Source organism: Rhamphochromis sp. 'chilingali' (genome assembly GCF_963969265.1).
Source record: "Rhamphochromis sp. 'chilingali' genome assembly, chromosome: 2".
Classification (NCBI taxonomy): Eukaryota; Metazoa; Chordata; class Actinopteri; order Cichliformes; family Cichlidae; genus Rhamphochromis; species Rhamphochromis sp. 'chilingali'.
In genome coordinates, this window is record NC_137930.1 from 9,520,210 (window position 1) to 9,537,803 (window position 17,594).

The window sequence follows — 17,594 nt, forward strand, 5'->3', positions numbered from 1 at the left end:
GAAAGACAGAAAACAGAGATAATCCATAAACTGAAGCATGACGCGTTTTTTGCTACACTGGTGCTTTCTTTTCTAAATAGTCATTTTTTTAATTACTTTATATTTTTTGAAATATAATGTTCAAGATGGTGATACACTAGAGTGAGTTCACAGCTCCGTCTCTACCTGTGAGGAAATCTTTTAGTTTTTGGCTTGCCATCTCCTCCGTGGTTAGGGGCTCGGCTAAGAAATGAGGCCAGAACAGTGAGGTAGACCTGAGTTAGGGTGGCGGGGACTTGGAGTGAAGTGGGAGTCAGCTGAGGTCTGCCATTTGTTCCATCCATTATTACATCTTTGCTCCCTTTTCTTTTTCCATCCTCTTGTTTCCTTTGTGCAGGGTTTCCTCTTCTATTGCCCTCCTCCCCTCTGGCTTCTCTTGACATCTGTGCTCCTTCTGCTTCCTGAGCATCTGTCCTTGCCTTACTTCCTTTTTCGTCAGGCATCGGTGCTCCTCCTGTGTCTTTATCTCTACACTGCAGCAGTAAATGCTCAAGACAGATGCAGCAGATGTTGCATAGGGCAGGAATGGAAGACATGGCGAGGAGGTGTCGACTGGAGAGAAGGAGCTGTGCTGCCTGCTCTCTAAGAGCTACATCTGCTGGGTGTAAATGATGATTAAACTAGTTAAAGACAACATACATTTAAGATAGATGTGCACAAGAATTTTATTTATTATTTTTACACCAATTTTTTCATGTTAGTAATGCAGCTATTACGCATGAGGTCCTGTTTTATGTGGAAATTACTCATTTCTACTAGTTTGAAAGTCTAAATTTTAGCAATTTGCCAGTTATACCTGGATACAGGTGCTGGTTTGCAGGTCTAAATGAGCAAATATAGCACTGCAAAAAATGTAGATAATCCCAGATTAGGGTTATTTACATAAGATACTGCCAACAAGTAAAATAAACATGCAAGTTCAAACTTGGCTGATATTTATGTGAGTCTTGAAACCCACAGCAACCATAACTGAAGAGAAAATAAAAAATGCAGACAAGTGTCAAGTAAGAGTCAAAGAGAAAGCGAGAAAAAATATCAGAGACAACTTTGGCTGTGGGGAAAGAGAGAGTTAGATGTTTTCAAGAAATGAATATGCAGCAAAAATCTGATGTCCAGAAAACCATATTTTATCAGTTAATACAAAAAAGTAGTAATAAGTGAATTATTCCTTTTTTTTCTAACTTGATATAATTGTATTGCCTTGATTATATATACTAAGCACCAACTTCCACAGAGAAAAATTAAGTTAATACAGAAGAGCCAAAAACAACACTTCCTCAAAGCTTTACAGAAATAAATAAAACAAATAAAATAATTAAATAAAGCCCAACAACAATGTAAATACAAGTAAATAAAGTTTTCACCTTTTGCACCAAAGAAGTTGTCTACATACTCCTTGATCTCATCCTGGTCCCAGCCCAGCAGCTGGCCTACTTTATCTGAAATGCCATCCAAATCTATAAGATCCCGTACACGACAGGTGACCAGCACAGTGCTTCCTGGAAGAATCTGGCGATTTAGCAACCCTGAGATGAGGTCTGCGACAGGCAGAGGATCTTCTAAGTGCAGCGGTTTCCTCTGCACTTCTTGTCTGCTGAGTTTGCCGTGAAACTCATCATAGCCATCCAGTACCCAACAGCTTTGCTCTGGATTAGTAAGGAGGTAGTCGATAATGGCTCTCTGTTCAAATGAAGAATACGTTTAGAAGCAGTTGAATTTCACACCTGTAGTTTGTTTACTCTGGCCCAAATCAGCTGATGAGTTCATAAAACTGTAGCCCTTTTCCCATGGATTCATTTTTTTTCTTACACAAACACAACTCTGATCTTCAATTTACATTCATTTTACCACTAATATGATATGATATTCTGTCACATCCCAGAGTGCAAAGCATAACTAACTATGTGAAGGGGTTTAGCTCAAACCAGATTTTGATTTAAATGAAATGCATCCCTATGTTTAGTATCACAAATGTACTGTTTTATAACAAGTATTACTCAAGCATTACGTGCGTACCTTTGCATCTTCTCCCCCAGTTGGAGGGAGGTAGTACTGGAAAAGCAGCTCTGATAGTGAAAGAGGGTGTGACAGTAGGTTGAGCTGACGAAACTCCAGCAGGACAAACACAAAGGATGAAGGGATAGGACCCTGGATGAGATGGAGAGGAGAACAATTGGCAGAGGAAAAAAGTCATATCAAATTCTGTTTGCACAGCTTAGGTAGTTTCACAAATGTGAAAGTTGTAAAAAGCATTCATTGGCTCCAGAAGAAACGTGTTTGCAGTGGAAAAATGGCTGAACAAGTAGCTGCCTGATAGTAGCAGGAGTATCTTTACTTTTATTCTTAATGCACCAAATTGATAATTTATTGATTAGGTTTTTCCAGTAAACAATGAGAATGCAGAGTTTGGATCATCTGCAACCTCTGCAAGGTCAGTGATGGTTCCTAAGCCTACAGCATACTCTAATAATGATAACCACAGTAAATACAGTATGGATACAGTATGGAAATAAAGCTGCTCTATGTTTTTATAACACTAGCATGCAAATTCTGGGACAATGGCTCTTCCTTTATTCCTCTGAATACAAATAAGACCAGCACTAGCCATACAGATGAACATAGAACATGTCTGATAACGCAAATAATTATAAATGTTGACAAAAAGTGAACTTACTAATCCACTAGCCCACTGCTGTCCTAAACAGGATGTTAGCAGAGTTTTTCCTGATCCAGTCTGGCCCACCAGAACTGTCACTTTACCCATACATCCCTGGAGGAACGTCTCCAACGTCACTCTGGACTCCAAATACCCGTAATCCCCATCGGGCTCTGAGTTTGGTGAGAAAGATGTGAGGTGTGCAGCAGACTTCAAATATTCATGATTAGGTAAGTTTACATGAAAAGCTTAGAACATACAAAACTGCTATGATTTTATTTCTTTGTGCACCACAAGATACTTTAAAAAAATCCCTTTATTTAAAAAAAAGCCCAATCATCAACTGGTACAATTAGAGGAAGTCTTGCTGACCTGGTGTTCTGCCCCCTCTGTCTGCTGAGCCAGGGGTTTGATCAGGTCTGTCTCTGCTTCTGTTTGCCGCTCTTGGGCTGACCCATACATTCTCCAGCTGGACCTCCCTCACCAGGCCAGCTGTGAGTCGCTCCCATCTCTTCAGCAGGAATTTCTTCACTTCACTGATGTACTGCTCCCAGTGATCTGTGGGTGGAACCCATTATAAAAGTTAGAAGTGAATAACACAGATAATCTCTTTACAGTGCGATTGTATTGCTTAAAAATGTCAGCCCTGGGTTTCAGGTTGATCTTATTTTGATATCTAAGACATAGGCCCGCTCTGATGACATTAGCTTCCCGCAGTGTACAATAATTGCTCAACTACATGAAGCAGCACAACTAAATGCTAAACTAAAGACTTCCTCATCAATTTCAACTGATTATCTGTGGGATGATGTGTAACACTCATCCACGTAAGCCCAATTTCCCTATCCCCTACATACAACATAAAAACAATTCGCCACCAACACAGTGATGCTAGATACCACAGAGTTCATACAGGGAGTGCAGAATTATTAGGCAAGTTGTATTTTTGAGGAATAATTTTATTATTGAACAACAACCATGTTCTCAATGAACCCAAAAAACTCATTAATATCAAAGCTGAATGTTTTTGGAAGTAGTTTTTAAGTTTGTTTTTAGTTTTAGCTATTTTAGGGGGATATCTGTGTGTGCAGGTGACTATTACTGTGCATAATTATTAGGCAACTTAACAAAAAACAAATATATACCCATTTCAATTATTTATTTTTACCAGTGAAACCAATATAACATCTCCACATTCACAAATATACATTTCTGACATTCAAAAAAAAAAACAAAAACAAATCAGCGACCAATATAGCCACCTTTCTTTGCAAGGACACTCAAAAGCCTGCCATCCATGGATTCTGTCAGTGTTTTGATCTGTTCACCATCAACATTGCGTGCAGCAGCAACCACAGCCTCCCAGACACTGTTCAGAGAGGTGTACTGTTTTCCCTCCTTGTAAATCTCACATTTGATGATGGACCACAGGTTCTCAATGGGGTTCAGATCAGGTGAACAAGGAGGGCATGTCATTAGTTTTTCTTCTTTTATACCCTTTCTTGCCAGCTACGCTGTGGAGTACTTGGACGCGTGTGATGGAGCATTGTCCTGCATGAAAATCATGTTTTTCTTGAAGGACGCAGACTTCTTCCTGTACCACTGCTTGAAGAAGGTGTCTTCCAGAAACTGGCAGTAGGACTGGGAGTTGAGCTTGACTCCATCCTCAACCCGAAAAGGCCCCACAAGCTCATCTTTGATGATACCAGCCCAAACCAGTACTCCACCTCCACCTTGCTGGCGTCTGAGTCGGACTGGAGCTCTCTGCCCTTTACCAATCCAGCCACGGGCCCATCCATCTGGCCCATCAAGACTCACTCTCATTTCATCAGTCCATAAAACCTTAGAAAAACCAGTCTTGAGATATTTCTTGGCCCAGTCTTGACGTTTCAGCTTGTGTGTCTTGTTCAGTGGTGGTCGTCTTTCAGCCTTTCTTACCTTGGCCATGTCTCTGAGTATTGCACACCTTGTGCTTTTGGGCACTCCAGTGATGTTGCAGCTCTGAAATATGGCCAAACTGGTGGCAAGTGGCATCTTGGCAGCTGCACGCTTGACTTTTCTCAGTTCATGAGCAGTTATTTTGCGCCTTGGTTTTTCCACACGCTTCTTGCGACCCTGTTGACTATTTTGAATGAAACGCTTGATTGTTCGATGATCACGCTTCAGAAGCTTTGCAATTTTGAGACTGCTGCATCCCTCTGCAAGATATCTCACTATTTTTGACTTTTCTGAGCCTGTCAAGTCCTTCTTTTGACCCATTTTGCCAAAGAAAAGGACGTTGCCTAATAATTATACACACCTGATATAGGGTGATGATGTCATTAGACCACACCCCTTCTCATTACAGAGATGCACATCACCTAATATGCTTAATTGGTAGTAGGCTTTCGAGCCTATACAGCTTGGAGTAAGACAACATGCATGAAGAGGATGATGTGGACAAAATACTCATTTGCCTAATAATTCTGCACTCCCTGTAGGTCCATGTGTCAAAGGGGCAGAGCTTTTTTGGCAGCACAGGCTTTACTGCCAAGATAAGGCAAAGGGTTTGAGTGCTAAAAAAAGTGATAAGTCCTTTAAAACTTTAACCTAAATTAGCAATACCACCATGCTGGATTAATTATTGTGAGAACTAGATAGGTACTGGAAATTTTCCAAGATGGATCCCAGTCTTTCCACTGTCAGCTGCACACTTACTGTATTGTGTTTTAACTCTTCCTAGTTTCTTATCATAAACTCTTGTTTTTGTTTTTATTAATAAATCAATGAATTAAATATTTCTCTTTGTTGGTTTGTGTGATGGTCTGAATGTAGCTGTAACGCATGAATAATTAAAAGTCACATGTGTATCCTACCGATCCGTGGGCGCTTGATGAGCCGCTGCTCTAAAGATGTTACAGCAGGCCTAGAACTTTCACAACCGTCTGCAATACAGAAGCCACAGAAAACATACAGTGCATGAAAACCCTGCAGAAAAGTATAACATGCCAAAAAAATGAATGCAATAAAGTGTGTTGCAAGACGTTCAAATATTCTGTAGCTACACCTCTTAAACCTTCCTATCAGTTTTGAAATGATCTACACACCAATAACGCAAAAAAATAAAATGCTGGGGGAATCCCAAAGTGAAACGAACGAATAAGTCACGTACATTTTTTGATACATGCAAACCTATTTACAACAATCTTAAGCTTTTGGTTTCACTTTTCCCCTGAGTGTGTTTTCTTTGAGCCTTTACTGTAAACTAAACTGAGCTAATACAAGTGATTGCTGAAATAAATGAGAAAAATTAAAAAACTAATTTAAGCTTTTCTAAAAAGAGAAAGAAAGAGGCATAACTATTGAGTGGCTGTAGAATGGTTATAGTGGTATTGTCACCATCAGGGTAGTAGAGGTGGGAATCACCATACATCCCACAACACGATATTATCACAATACTTAACGCACGATATGATATTATTGCAATTTTTAAAAAAGATTTCTGATATTCAGATTCTGTACATAAAGGTAAACCTTATCAATATTCATTTTATCTAATATCAAAGTCTCACACTCAGTCTTTCTCTCATGTCAGTCAGTTTTATTGTTGACAAACTGAACGGTTTGTACTACAGTCTAGTCCAACTTAACTGAATGCAACCATCTGGTACAATTATAGCTATTCTGAACTATGCAATTTATGAAAACTATGCAGCCCATTCAGCAACTGAAGAATTTGAAAGTAAATTAAAACAAAATATAATTTTACATTAAATAAAAAAAGTTTTAAACTTAATTAAAATAAAACATGTCTTAAATTAAAATAAGTAAACTGTCATGTTTATTGCTGCCAAAAAAAAAGTTAAACACATTTGGACAGTGTCAGGATTCTTGCTCAGAAAAAGGATCAACATGCTCTGAAGTCAGAGCATGTTCCAGTCCACAAAAACTTTTTTTGTAACAAAATATCGATTTCTGCTGTCCCTGTATCGATACATTATTAGCAAACAAAATATCACGATACTACACAGTATCGATTTCCCCCCCCCACCCCTACAGGGTAGTGATGGTTGTTTTGCAGCCGTGGGTGATAAATGAAGACTATACTGCTCAAAAATGAAGGGAACACAGGTAAATATCAGTACAAACCATTGTGAACCTATTTCACCTGCTTTGGTGTAAAACACCAGTGAGGGGGAACCGGAGCAGCAACAACTAGGGAATGGTTTTGCAGGTGATGGAGAAACTACTGCTCTCTCCTTATCCCTCCTGACTGATTTTCCTCTAGCTCTGCTTTTTGCTGTTGAACTTGTCACTGCTGATTACCTGAGACAGTACCTGCATCCCATTAAGGTTCACAGGTCATCACAAAAAGGTTTGTCACCCAGCACAGTTATAAAACTGTGAGGAGATACCAGGAGACGGGCCATTAGAAGAGTAGAGCAGGACAGGGCACTAGAAGGCCATCAACCCAACAGCAGTAGCAGGAGGAACACAGCTAGACCCCTAAAAAATAACCTCCATGGACCAAACTGTCAGAAACAGACTCCACAAGATAGGCATCACCTCTACTATCTTGAGACGGGGCTGGAAGGCACAGCAAACTTTTTTGTGATAGCACATTGACATGGCACACTGGAGGAGCAAAAGTAACTCTTACAACCTGCATGGGCTGCAGGTGCTATCTCATGCTTCCAGCAAAGACAACGACACCAGCTAAAAGAGTCAGTCAAGAAGTATAAGGAGACAACAATGGTCTGCAAAACCACTTGCGAAACTATTTCCTCTTCTGAGATCATCTTGCTGTTGCCACTCCAGTGCACCTCATGTCACTTTCAATTACACTAAAGCAGCTAAAATGGATTCACAATAGTTGAACCTTCCAAAATGGGCAGATTGGTATCCCCGAAATTTAACTGACTTTGTGTTATACTACTGTGATTACATTTTACTTTTACTTTATTTTTACTTAGAAAAATAAAGCGTATGAGAATTCAAAAACATTAACATCTGATGAATTTCTTTTAGTGCCTCATTTTGGGTTTCATTATCATTTAATCTTGGCTCCTGATCTTATGGCTGAGCCACATTTTATTTGGAAGATGCTTTGGGTGTGCTCAGTAAACACACAAAACAAGCCAGAGAAATGTGACCCAATGTGGTCAGTCTGATGTAAAACCAAAAAATAAAACACCAAATTATGGAAAATCACCTGCAGACTGCAAATATGTGCATTTATAGTAAGCTTAGAGGTTAGGTCAAGCACAAATAAAACTACAAATCTTTACATGCACATACACATCCACACAATTATTCTGTACACACAGATATGAGACAGTGGCAAACAGAGGTGGTCTACCTGTGTTTGCTAGAGACACGTCCTCTGCGGCTGGAGATGGTACATCATCAGCTAAACATTCAAGCACAAAGTCACACTGTTAGCCATGCAGATAAGCACAACTATAGTTACATTTGTAATTACTATGGTTAAATATATTTTATGTATTATTCAACTTCATGCTGTGAAAACATGACAACAAATGTCTCTATGGCTTTATGTAAATGTCATCTAAGTGACAACTTAGGGATACTAGAAAGGCTAAATGTAGTCCATCATGCCAACTACAAAAGAACCTCAAATAATGCAGCTCCTAAAAAATTTGTGACCCCAAAATAAGACCATTATATTCATAAAAAATGCTTGAAGCAACACCAAAACTATAGTAATAGTATTTAAAATACTCCAGTTATAATCTGTACAATAAAAAGGGATTCTGATGTCTGTGCCCCACATTTATAGTTGTGGTCAAAAGTTTACATACACTCATCATGGGAATAAGTGTATTAGCATTGGAATAAATAAAGTCGGCTAAGTGGAATTGCTTTCCTAAACCCTGCCCTCAACCCTACTGCAAATTTGTGGACTACACTTAAAAGCTGGTTCCATACCAGGACACCAACCTATTTAATATAAATCTGCCCAGTGGTCAAATATATACGAACCTCTATGTATACATTTGCTACTGTGTGGATTACAGAAGAGCAACCATAAATTAAAACCTCTACCCCTAATTCTTTTTTTAAAACTTGACTAAATATAACAGATTAAGAGCTGAGCACACCAACCCTTATTCAACAGAAATTAGTGACCATTTATACTAAATTTGGTGATTCAACAAGTTTGTTAATACAGTAAAAGTTAGTTCATGCTGTCATAGTGTGTTACTTTGAAGAAAACTGCTGATGCTGTGGGTACTGTGGGGTTGATTTTTGGGTTCTTTCCGTATACAGTCAAATAAATGTAACCACTTCCATGTCAACCTCAGTGCTTATACCCTATTCTCCTCAGCAGGCAAACCTTTAACTGGTACTGTATGCATGAAACACGTATATTATGCATTTGCTCACCAAACAAAACTCTATTTTTAAGACTGCTTTAAATGATCTTTCACTTTGTTCTACTGTTTTGACAGAACAGAGGACCCAGACAAGTAAAGTAAACCTCAAAGTGAAAGTCACTGAGGATTGCAGTGCTTTGGTCCGGGACAAACACCAGTTTATACTCACTGTTGTCATATCCTGCCACTGACATGAGCCTCGACTCCAGAAGCATGGGAATGTTCTCACACGAGAAGCACACGCTCTGAAGGAAGTTACGGCATTTTCGAGCACTGGCTGACCTGAAGTAATCCAACATGGTTTTGATGAGTTCTGGCCTTCCTGCTGCAGAAGAGCTTGAGGGGTCAAGCTGATATTGGCGCCAAGCTTCACTGGGCATCATTTGACACAGCTCCATTATGACTGAGTGCGACTGACTGCTGAGGATGTGGAACAATTCAATGGAGTCCTGAGCCAAGACTGAGTTCACATTTTCATGGTCAGGGTTGACCTCCTCATCCATGGTCAGACTCCATCGGCTGATACAAATAAAGAGGGGGAGACACAAATAAAGTCACAATCTTACCTGTGAAATGCAGCTTTGACTGAAGGAAGCAAGTAGCAAACATGCAAATCATACATTCATATCGTCGTACATCAATATAGTAGTCGATGCTTCAAACCCAACACTGTGAGCATTAACATTATAATCACACAGAAAGCCACAAAGCAAAACGATCGTCCATTGCATTTGCAGGAGACCACGTGCTCCGCACTTTATTCACTGAAAGTGAGGCATACATGGACAAAAAACCATGAAACTTTTTAACACGCCCTTGATAAACCAGTAAAACATACTTCTATGTGTCCATCGACCTCACAGATTTACACTTTAAACAACTAAAAGTGCTCCAATAAGTAAACAGCGTTAACTGTGCTCTAATTTAGGTGAATTTCGCTCATTATTAACGAAAAAAAAGCGATTTTGAGGGACGTTTGAATCATTAGGAATCATTTGTGTGAGTGTGCGCTTTTTATACGTTTATTATTATTATTTTATGTAGACACGTCATACCGACATTCATTTCTTTTTTCTCGTCATTAAACTTTTATGTAAAAAAAATATCGACGTCCACTGCGTTGTCTCGAGCCTGTCCTCAAACGGCTTCGAGGCGAGGTCGTTTAAGGTAACGCGCATCAAAGACTGCGTCATTGTGTACAGCTCAGCAAAGCTAACAAACTCAGGCTGCGCGGACAAGCAAAAGTCTGCGACACAGGGTTACAGTATAATGTTCAGAAATAAAATAAAGACTCACCAATAATACTTGGCGCAGATTGCAACTCAGTGCGGCCAGCCAGTGTCTCTATCATTTTAAACCGAAACTCATGGAATGGCTGGCTACATAGTTTTTGTTTCGTTTTCGTGTAACGCTCCACCAAATTGGCAAAGTCAGTGGCATACGCTGGCCTCCTCCAGATGAACAAAGGAGATATAAAATAGTAGGGTTCTGGAGGAATGATGTATTTGGGTATTTAAACGACTGCGTGACCAGGCAGAAATTTGTGTTAAAGCAAATTTCATGGGTTCCCAAGACATCTGATGGCAAGCGAATGACCATACCACAGGAAATGCCATGGGTTTAATAGTGCGATATCCCGTGTATTAGATGCGGGCAGGCCGGTGGGTGAGTACTGCTTGCTTTGCGCGTCAAAATCAGGTTTAGTTTATTGGATTATTCCAGTTCCGAACCCGTTTCTTACTTACAGAAGAGCTAGAGCTTTGGAGCGCGTGTTGCTGGCGGTTCGCCATTCTATTCCGTGTTTTCCCAAAGAGTCTCAGTCTGGACAAGATGCTTTTGACATATTGTAGGAGCTTCTTAAACAAAGGCAAAATGTTGTAGCTGCTGCTATTTCTCTTTATCCCACAAATAATATATAAAAATGAATATGGACTGATAGTGCGTTTATTTTACATCATCCAAAACACACTGGTGCCTGTTATAATACATGAGTATCAGATATTTTGTATTTTGTTATATCTCTGTTGTGAAGCTCTACAACGTCAAAAACGTCACAGTTTAAGTTTAGCGCCTCATAAGCGGACTTAGATGCGATAACATGTCTACTCATTTCCAGGCTTACGAGCTGCAGTCACCCACCTTTTTTCAGACGAAGTATTGCAGTTTTACTTCTTTAAGTACTTTGGTGATTCGGTTTTAAAGGAACTTCAACAGCCATCTCGTCCTTCAAAATCCCCACCCTGACCACATTTCCTGATCTTTGACCTCCCAGTCGGCACTCTTTCATTTCATTTTCTTTATTTGTCAAAGACCATACACAAAAAAAAATAATGAACTAAGAAAAATTTCATTGTACCAAACATGATTAAAACTATTAACTGTGCCACAAAGGATCCATACATACACACTGTATACTCGTGTTTTATTTTTTATTACTTTTCACGATCGCTCTGTACAGCTTTTCAGTTGGCTTGTTCTTGGCATAGTGTTCTCCTCCGGTCCCAGCTGGCAGCTGAAATAGCAGGACTGATCACCCAAATTAGTCCCAACTGCTCTACCAGCCTTCAGGCACTGCCCACCAAACCTACTGCCCCACCACTTCTCTGCAGCAGAGCAGACCACACCCCTGCCACATACTGCCATTGCCTGACTGAGGCCAGGGAGCCATCCGGCAGAGCCTATCCCCCACGCCAGAGGAAATCCCCCATGATCATCTGCGCCCCCGACCACCTTTAACTTCAAAGGTGAGAGCCAGATACTACTGCGTGATCTTGCCATTGGCATCCTTGGTAAATGGTAAATGGCCTGTATTTGTATAGCGCTTTTATAGTCCCTAAGGACCCCAAGCGTTTTACACAACCAGTAATCGACCCATTAACACACACATTTACACACTGGTGATGACAAGCTACATTGTAGCCACAGCCACCCTGGGGCGCACTGACAGAGGCGAGGCTGCCGGACACTGGCACCATCGGGCCCTCTGACCACCTTCATGCAGTGGAGCCATTGCAGCTGGGCATGGTCTGAACAGAGGGTGAATGACTGTCCCAGGATGTAATAGTGAAACGAGTCAACCGCCCACCGGATGGCCAGACATTCCTTCTTTATCTGGCCTCTCTTTCTAACACTTCACAGCTGATGTATACAACCGGGCAGTTGACCCCCCTTACAAGCTGGGACAAAACAGCTCCCACTCTTCTGTTTGAGGCATCAGTCTGCAGAATTAAAGGGTGTGAAAAGGGTCTCCCCACAGAGAGCCTTCATCACATGCACAAATCCTGCTCAGTTCACTGGACCAGATCTGGCACCCCCTTTCGGGTGACATTGGTTAAGGGCTGGTCAGCTCCTCAAAGTTTGGCACAAATAGTTGGTAATAACCAGTCAACCCCAAGAACCATCTCACCTCTTTTTTGGTCTTGGAATGCGGGCAGGATGTGATGGTTGTAGTTCTCTCCAAATGCGGGTGCAACTGCTTGACTCCTAAGTGGTACCCGAGATACTGTACCTCCCTCTGTGGAACTGCATACTTTTTTGGGTTGGCTGTGAGCTTGCCTGCCTTAGAGACGCCAGGACTACAGCCACTCGCTGCACATGCTGTGGATTATGACATCATCCAGGTAGGCGGCAGCATATGCAGCGTGTGGATGCAGCACCTGGTCCATAAGGAGCTGGAACGTGGCAGGGGCTCTGAACAAGCTGAATGGAAGTGTGACAAATTGGTACAAACCGCGCAGAGTGGAATGCCCTTTGTTAAAATCAGTGTAGTTAAAAAAATGTGCCTAACCAGGAGCTCATTGATCTGCGCATTGGATAAGCATCAAACTGCAACACTTCATTCACTTTGCAGTGGCCAACACAGAACCCTATAAACTCATCTTTCTTCACTGTAAAAACTATGGCATCCTTGCCAAACCGCGCACTGTGCTACTCTTCTATTACTCCCATATCAAGCATCGCAGCCAATTCCTTCTTAAGCAACTTGTCTTTTATGTTCAGGTAACCTGTAGGGCCAAAAACGCATTGTCATGCTAGGGCGCCATTTCAAAATGGTGATCTATGAAATTTGTATGGCTGGGCAGGCGGGAGAACACATCTGCAAACCACTTTTGCAGCAAAGTAGCATCTGCTCTCTGCGCCTGTGTGAGATGATCATCATAATCTAGGAGGCAGGAATGGTGGAACGTGGCACCTCCGGCCTGAACTGATCTCTCTCCTGAACCATGCTCACCAGAGAAACAGTTTCAGCCTCTCTCCATGCTTTCAAGAGGTTGAGGTGATATATCTGTGTGGCTCCTCCCCTGTCAGACTGTACAACCTCATAGTCAACATGCCCCCTTTGCCATGTGACCACAAAGGGTCCTTGGCACTTGATGAGTAATTTGGAGCTAAAAAAGGGAGCAATACAAGCACTTTTTCTCGTGGTGAAAATGAGTCTAAGCCCTCTGTCGTCCTGTTTCTGGGCCTGGAGCATGTGGCAACCCCGCCAATGTGTGTAGCTTTGCTCTGAGGTCCAGAACATATTGTATTTCATTATTTAGCCGGGCTTGGACCTTCCCCACAGTTGTTTCTTTCCACGGCTTCCTGCCAAACAACAACTAAGCATATCAATATATAACACCACCCTTTTGACCTGATATGGCTTTTACTTTCTCATCATCAGACTGAGACTATGATGACTGATTTAATCCATGTACATAGACACATACCATGATTTAGCACCATCCGTCAATCCATTCATCTATCTATAAATTTAATCTGTTTGTGTGTGTACCATTAAATTTCTGTGAGCCAGCATAAACATGTGAGGTCAGTGCAACTGAAAACATGACAGGAAAAAGTTAAATATATATTATATTACATAACCATTAATAATTCAGTGACAGTCACCCCAGACAAAAAAAAATTCCATATCATTTGCATGGCTCTTGTTTTCTTCCCCTTTCCTCATAGGGGAGGTGCATAGGAACCAATTTCCTCATTTACTCCTGGTTTTAAAAGCTATCTTGCTTAAATGAAGACAACTGGATTACCACGGGAAGAAATGAATTTTTAAAATATATCATAAGATTAATAGGTGTATGTTGCTAGGGGCGTTGTGTTTGTCACGAATCAGCAATAACAAGCATTTTTACTACTCAAACCGAAACGGTGTGTTCTGTTTCACAATGAATAGTTAAGTAATGGCTTCCAGCTATCTAACCAGAAGTTTTGAACAAACTCAGAGCTCTGTTGGAGGCTGCAGTGTGTTTTTTAAGTGTTTATGACAAAGCAAACACTTTTATCTATGCAACTGAGCACAGTAACAGTTTCATTTCTTTTGTGCAGGGCAGTTTAATGTGACATATTCATTTTTAAAAAATTGCATGTAAAGCTTTCGGATAATTTGTAGCCAATGTGAACAGTACAGAACACTAAGTACTGTCAAATCAAAGGTATTTCGTGACAGGTGAACAACTGGAGCAGCTCAGAGACAGCTTTTTACCCTCCCATTCTTTAAACACATGCTCACTCTTACAATCACCACTGCAGTAGCCTTTATAACTACTCATATTTCATGGCTATGATAGTGGAGCCCTAAAACATGTTGCACACACAGACCTAGCATGTGTGTTACTGCACTCCAAGTTAGCAAACAACTGGTGCACTCTGAACACTAAACCGCACTCACACAAAAGTGAAGGCCAAAAGTTCTCGCAGAGACTGGGGCACACTGGACATTCCTGTAAAGTTAAGTCAAAATAGTTTAGAATGTTATACATGGAGGTTTTCTGAAACTACATTAACCTGAAGGGAATTAACATGAACTACATCAAATTAAATCTTTGCTCAAAGTCATTCCAAATATTTTACAATAATACCTATGTGCCTGCATTTGCATGCAAAAGACCCCAGTAACTATACAATTTCTATATCAGTTTATTATTTAGAACAAATGACCTAAATCTTTCCAAAAAGAAAAGCTGCCCAGAATTTTGTACATTTTAAAAAAAAGTACTAAACCCTCTATTATGTATAACAACAGAATCGGCTCCTTCAGACCATTAAATCGACTGTCACCAACCTCCACTGTGTATATTCAGTCAGACTGTTTTAAACCTCAAGTATAATTGTTTATTTCAGTACAAAAAAGCGTTTTCCTCACATGCAATTTGGTTTTTAAAGCAATCACTGTAAAATAAAACACACTAAAATCCACTGAGTGTTAAAATATCAGCAGTTAAATGAGATGATGTTATAGGGACAAGCACACATATGGAATTAATTAAAAAGGCATTTATAACTTAAAATGTGAGTAAAAATATTCAGTTTTTTCAAGGACAATAGATCTAATGGTCCATTTCCAACATTTACATGTTTTGAACATTTAGATATTTTGCTGTGTTTGTATTCCAGGGAATTCCTGTCCAAGTGCAGGAAGATCCAGTACAGGCACAAGGAGGATGAGGAGGATGCTAATGTTGCAAGTCTCAGATCAACCAGCTGAGCGCTAAGAGCTATGACTCTGGGAAGGTAAATATATATATCAGTTTAGACAATATCTCAAATAGCAGTAAACACACACTTTCTCTTTTATTTATATTAATATATGTAAATTGTACTTCATTTCAATTTATTGTATCATATAATGTGATATGGTTTATGTTGAAACAATAAAGATTAAATGGTTGCCCTTAAATTGATCCTTTGCCTTTATTTTTTTCTTTATCTGTGAAAGGTAGCTAATATAAGGATTTAATACACGTCAAGCATAACCGTTTGATTTGAGAAGCACTAAGGATCTTGAGAAATATAAAACAATACCAGTTGTTTGTAACACGTTTCTGTCACAGATCATCACTTGACCTTTATATTAAATATTCTTTCTGTCAGTAAATAAAAATATTGTTAATGTAGAACTGTACAGTAAATGTTAGCCACAATCGCTTTGCCTAATGTTTTGGGGCTTTTTGCAACAGAAGTGAGAAATATAATGTAATATGGTAAATAGTTACTTAAATATCAATTAATTTTTTATCAGTTAATGTTATAAATCAGGGGTGTGAAAAGAATTTTACATTGCGGGCCACATACAGCCCACTTTGAACCATTTAAACTCGTTTTTCAGTCAGTGTAAAGAAGTCACATATTTAACAGTTTTTCTACATGATAAAGAAAACGCTGCTGTGACGAAGAAAGAAATCTGTCAGTATGACTCTATGGACTTAAATGGGTAAAATTACAGAAAAAGTTCTTGTAGCTCATTCCCCACACTGTCCATTTTTTTGTTGTTGTTTTTTAACTGTAGTGGTAAAAGAACCTGAAATTCTATAGTAGAAAGTGAAAAACAAATTTTTCTGTCATTTAATTGTTTATTGCTTAATTTCTTTCTGTAATATAAAGGGAGGTAGGAAAGGCTGTAAAAGTTATGAAAATAGTTAAAAGTCCAAAACTGATGCTTGTCTGTAGTGAGGATAAGATCAACCATATTAAGAATTATAAATAGCTTCAAGTGCACACCACTGTTAAGCAATACTTAACAAGTCGTCTTTGCGACACAAGTCAATCTTTTCAATGCTAGCTTGATTAACAAAATTAAGCAGGTCAAAACTCATCTTCAACCGCAACCATGAAACATAGCCACCCTAAACTCACGACACAATTTCATCAATTTAAGTTGTCCACAGCATAAAAAGATCCTGGACGAGCCCCCACTTGTGTTACGTCCACCCCACCATGGTGGAGGCAAAGGAAGGAAGGAGACAGCAACACCGGAAAACCACAATCAATGAAGGAGGACAACAGGAAAGTTAAGAATTAGGCAGGATTTATTGGTTGCTTGCCTTGATAGTCAAGGCTAGCAACCAACAAGATCAACCAAATTAAGAATTATAAATAGCTTCAAGTGCACATTAAGGTCTGTGAGACTAATTTAGACTCTCAGACACTGAGCTATTCAAAGACACTTTGTATAAAGCTTATTTTATGTAATATTCAATTTTGAACTGTAAATTGTATGCATAAGGTGTATAATGTTTTCATAGGCCTGAACAAATTTAAAACCTTTTGTCCTCCACAATGGAAATAGTTGAAAAATAAAAATTGGTATCACTTTAGCCAACTCCTCTTTCTGCCCCCCTTCCTTCATTCACATAATGGTACGATCCTAGTCTGTCTTCACGTGGGATTGGTTGCGTGTTGTGCCCATCAAAATAAAACATAAAATCCCACCCCTGCCAGCATGGATTCTCAGCAGGGCTGAAGATTCTCACATACCAACGGGCCATTAATAATTGACATATGAAATTATCTCGTGGGTCAGATGTGGTGCACAAACCTTAAGTTTGACACTCCTAGTATAAATCATCCACACCACACCTAGGGTGAACTTCTTTCTGTGGAAGCATTTTTATTCTTTGTTCCCCTGTCCCACAAATTGAGACAATGCTCCATATTTTGACTGGTTCTGCTGGACGAACACTTTTCTCAAATCTGGGTCTTATACACATAGAAAGGAAAAAATTTTAATTACAGTGAAAGGA

The 17,594-nt window shown here is 39.8% G+C and overlaps 1 protein-coding gene across 1 annotated transcript in view; it reads right to left on the reverse strand.

Moving 5' to 3' along the window:
* nlrc5 (NLR family, CARD domain containing 5) overlaps nucleotides 1–10,854 on the reverse strand; it is a 38,867-nt gene extending 28,013 nt beyond the window's left edge. Inside the window, exons 1-9 of the mRNA XM_080874051.1 lie at nucleotides 10,818–10,854; nucleotides 9,242–9,591; nucleotides 8,034–8,084; nucleotides 5,551–5,619; nucleotides 3,068–3,253; nucleotides 2,714–2,868; nucleotides 2,056–2,187; nucleotides 1,404–1,719; nucleotides 166–637 (exon numbers count right to left, since the gene is read on the reverse strand). Of these exons, the coding sequence (XP_080730177.1) occupies nucleotides 166–637; nucleotides 1,404–1,719; nucleotides 2,056–2,187; nucleotides 2,714–2,868; nucleotides 3,068–3,253; nucleotides 5,551–5,619; nucleotides 8,034–8,084; nucleotides 9,242–9,575 (1,715 nt within the window). The 5' untranslated portion in view covers nucleotides 9,576–9,591; nucleotides 10,818–10,854. The remainder of the gene's footprint in view (nucleotides 1–165; nucleotides 638–1,403; nucleotides 1,720–2,055; nucleotides 2,188–2,713; nucleotides 2,869–3,067; nucleotides 3,254–5,550; nucleotides 5,620–8,033; nucleotides 8,085–9,241; nucleotides 9,592–10,817) is intronic.
* Between the last annotated feature and the right edge of the window lie 6,740 nt (nucleotides 10,855–17,594).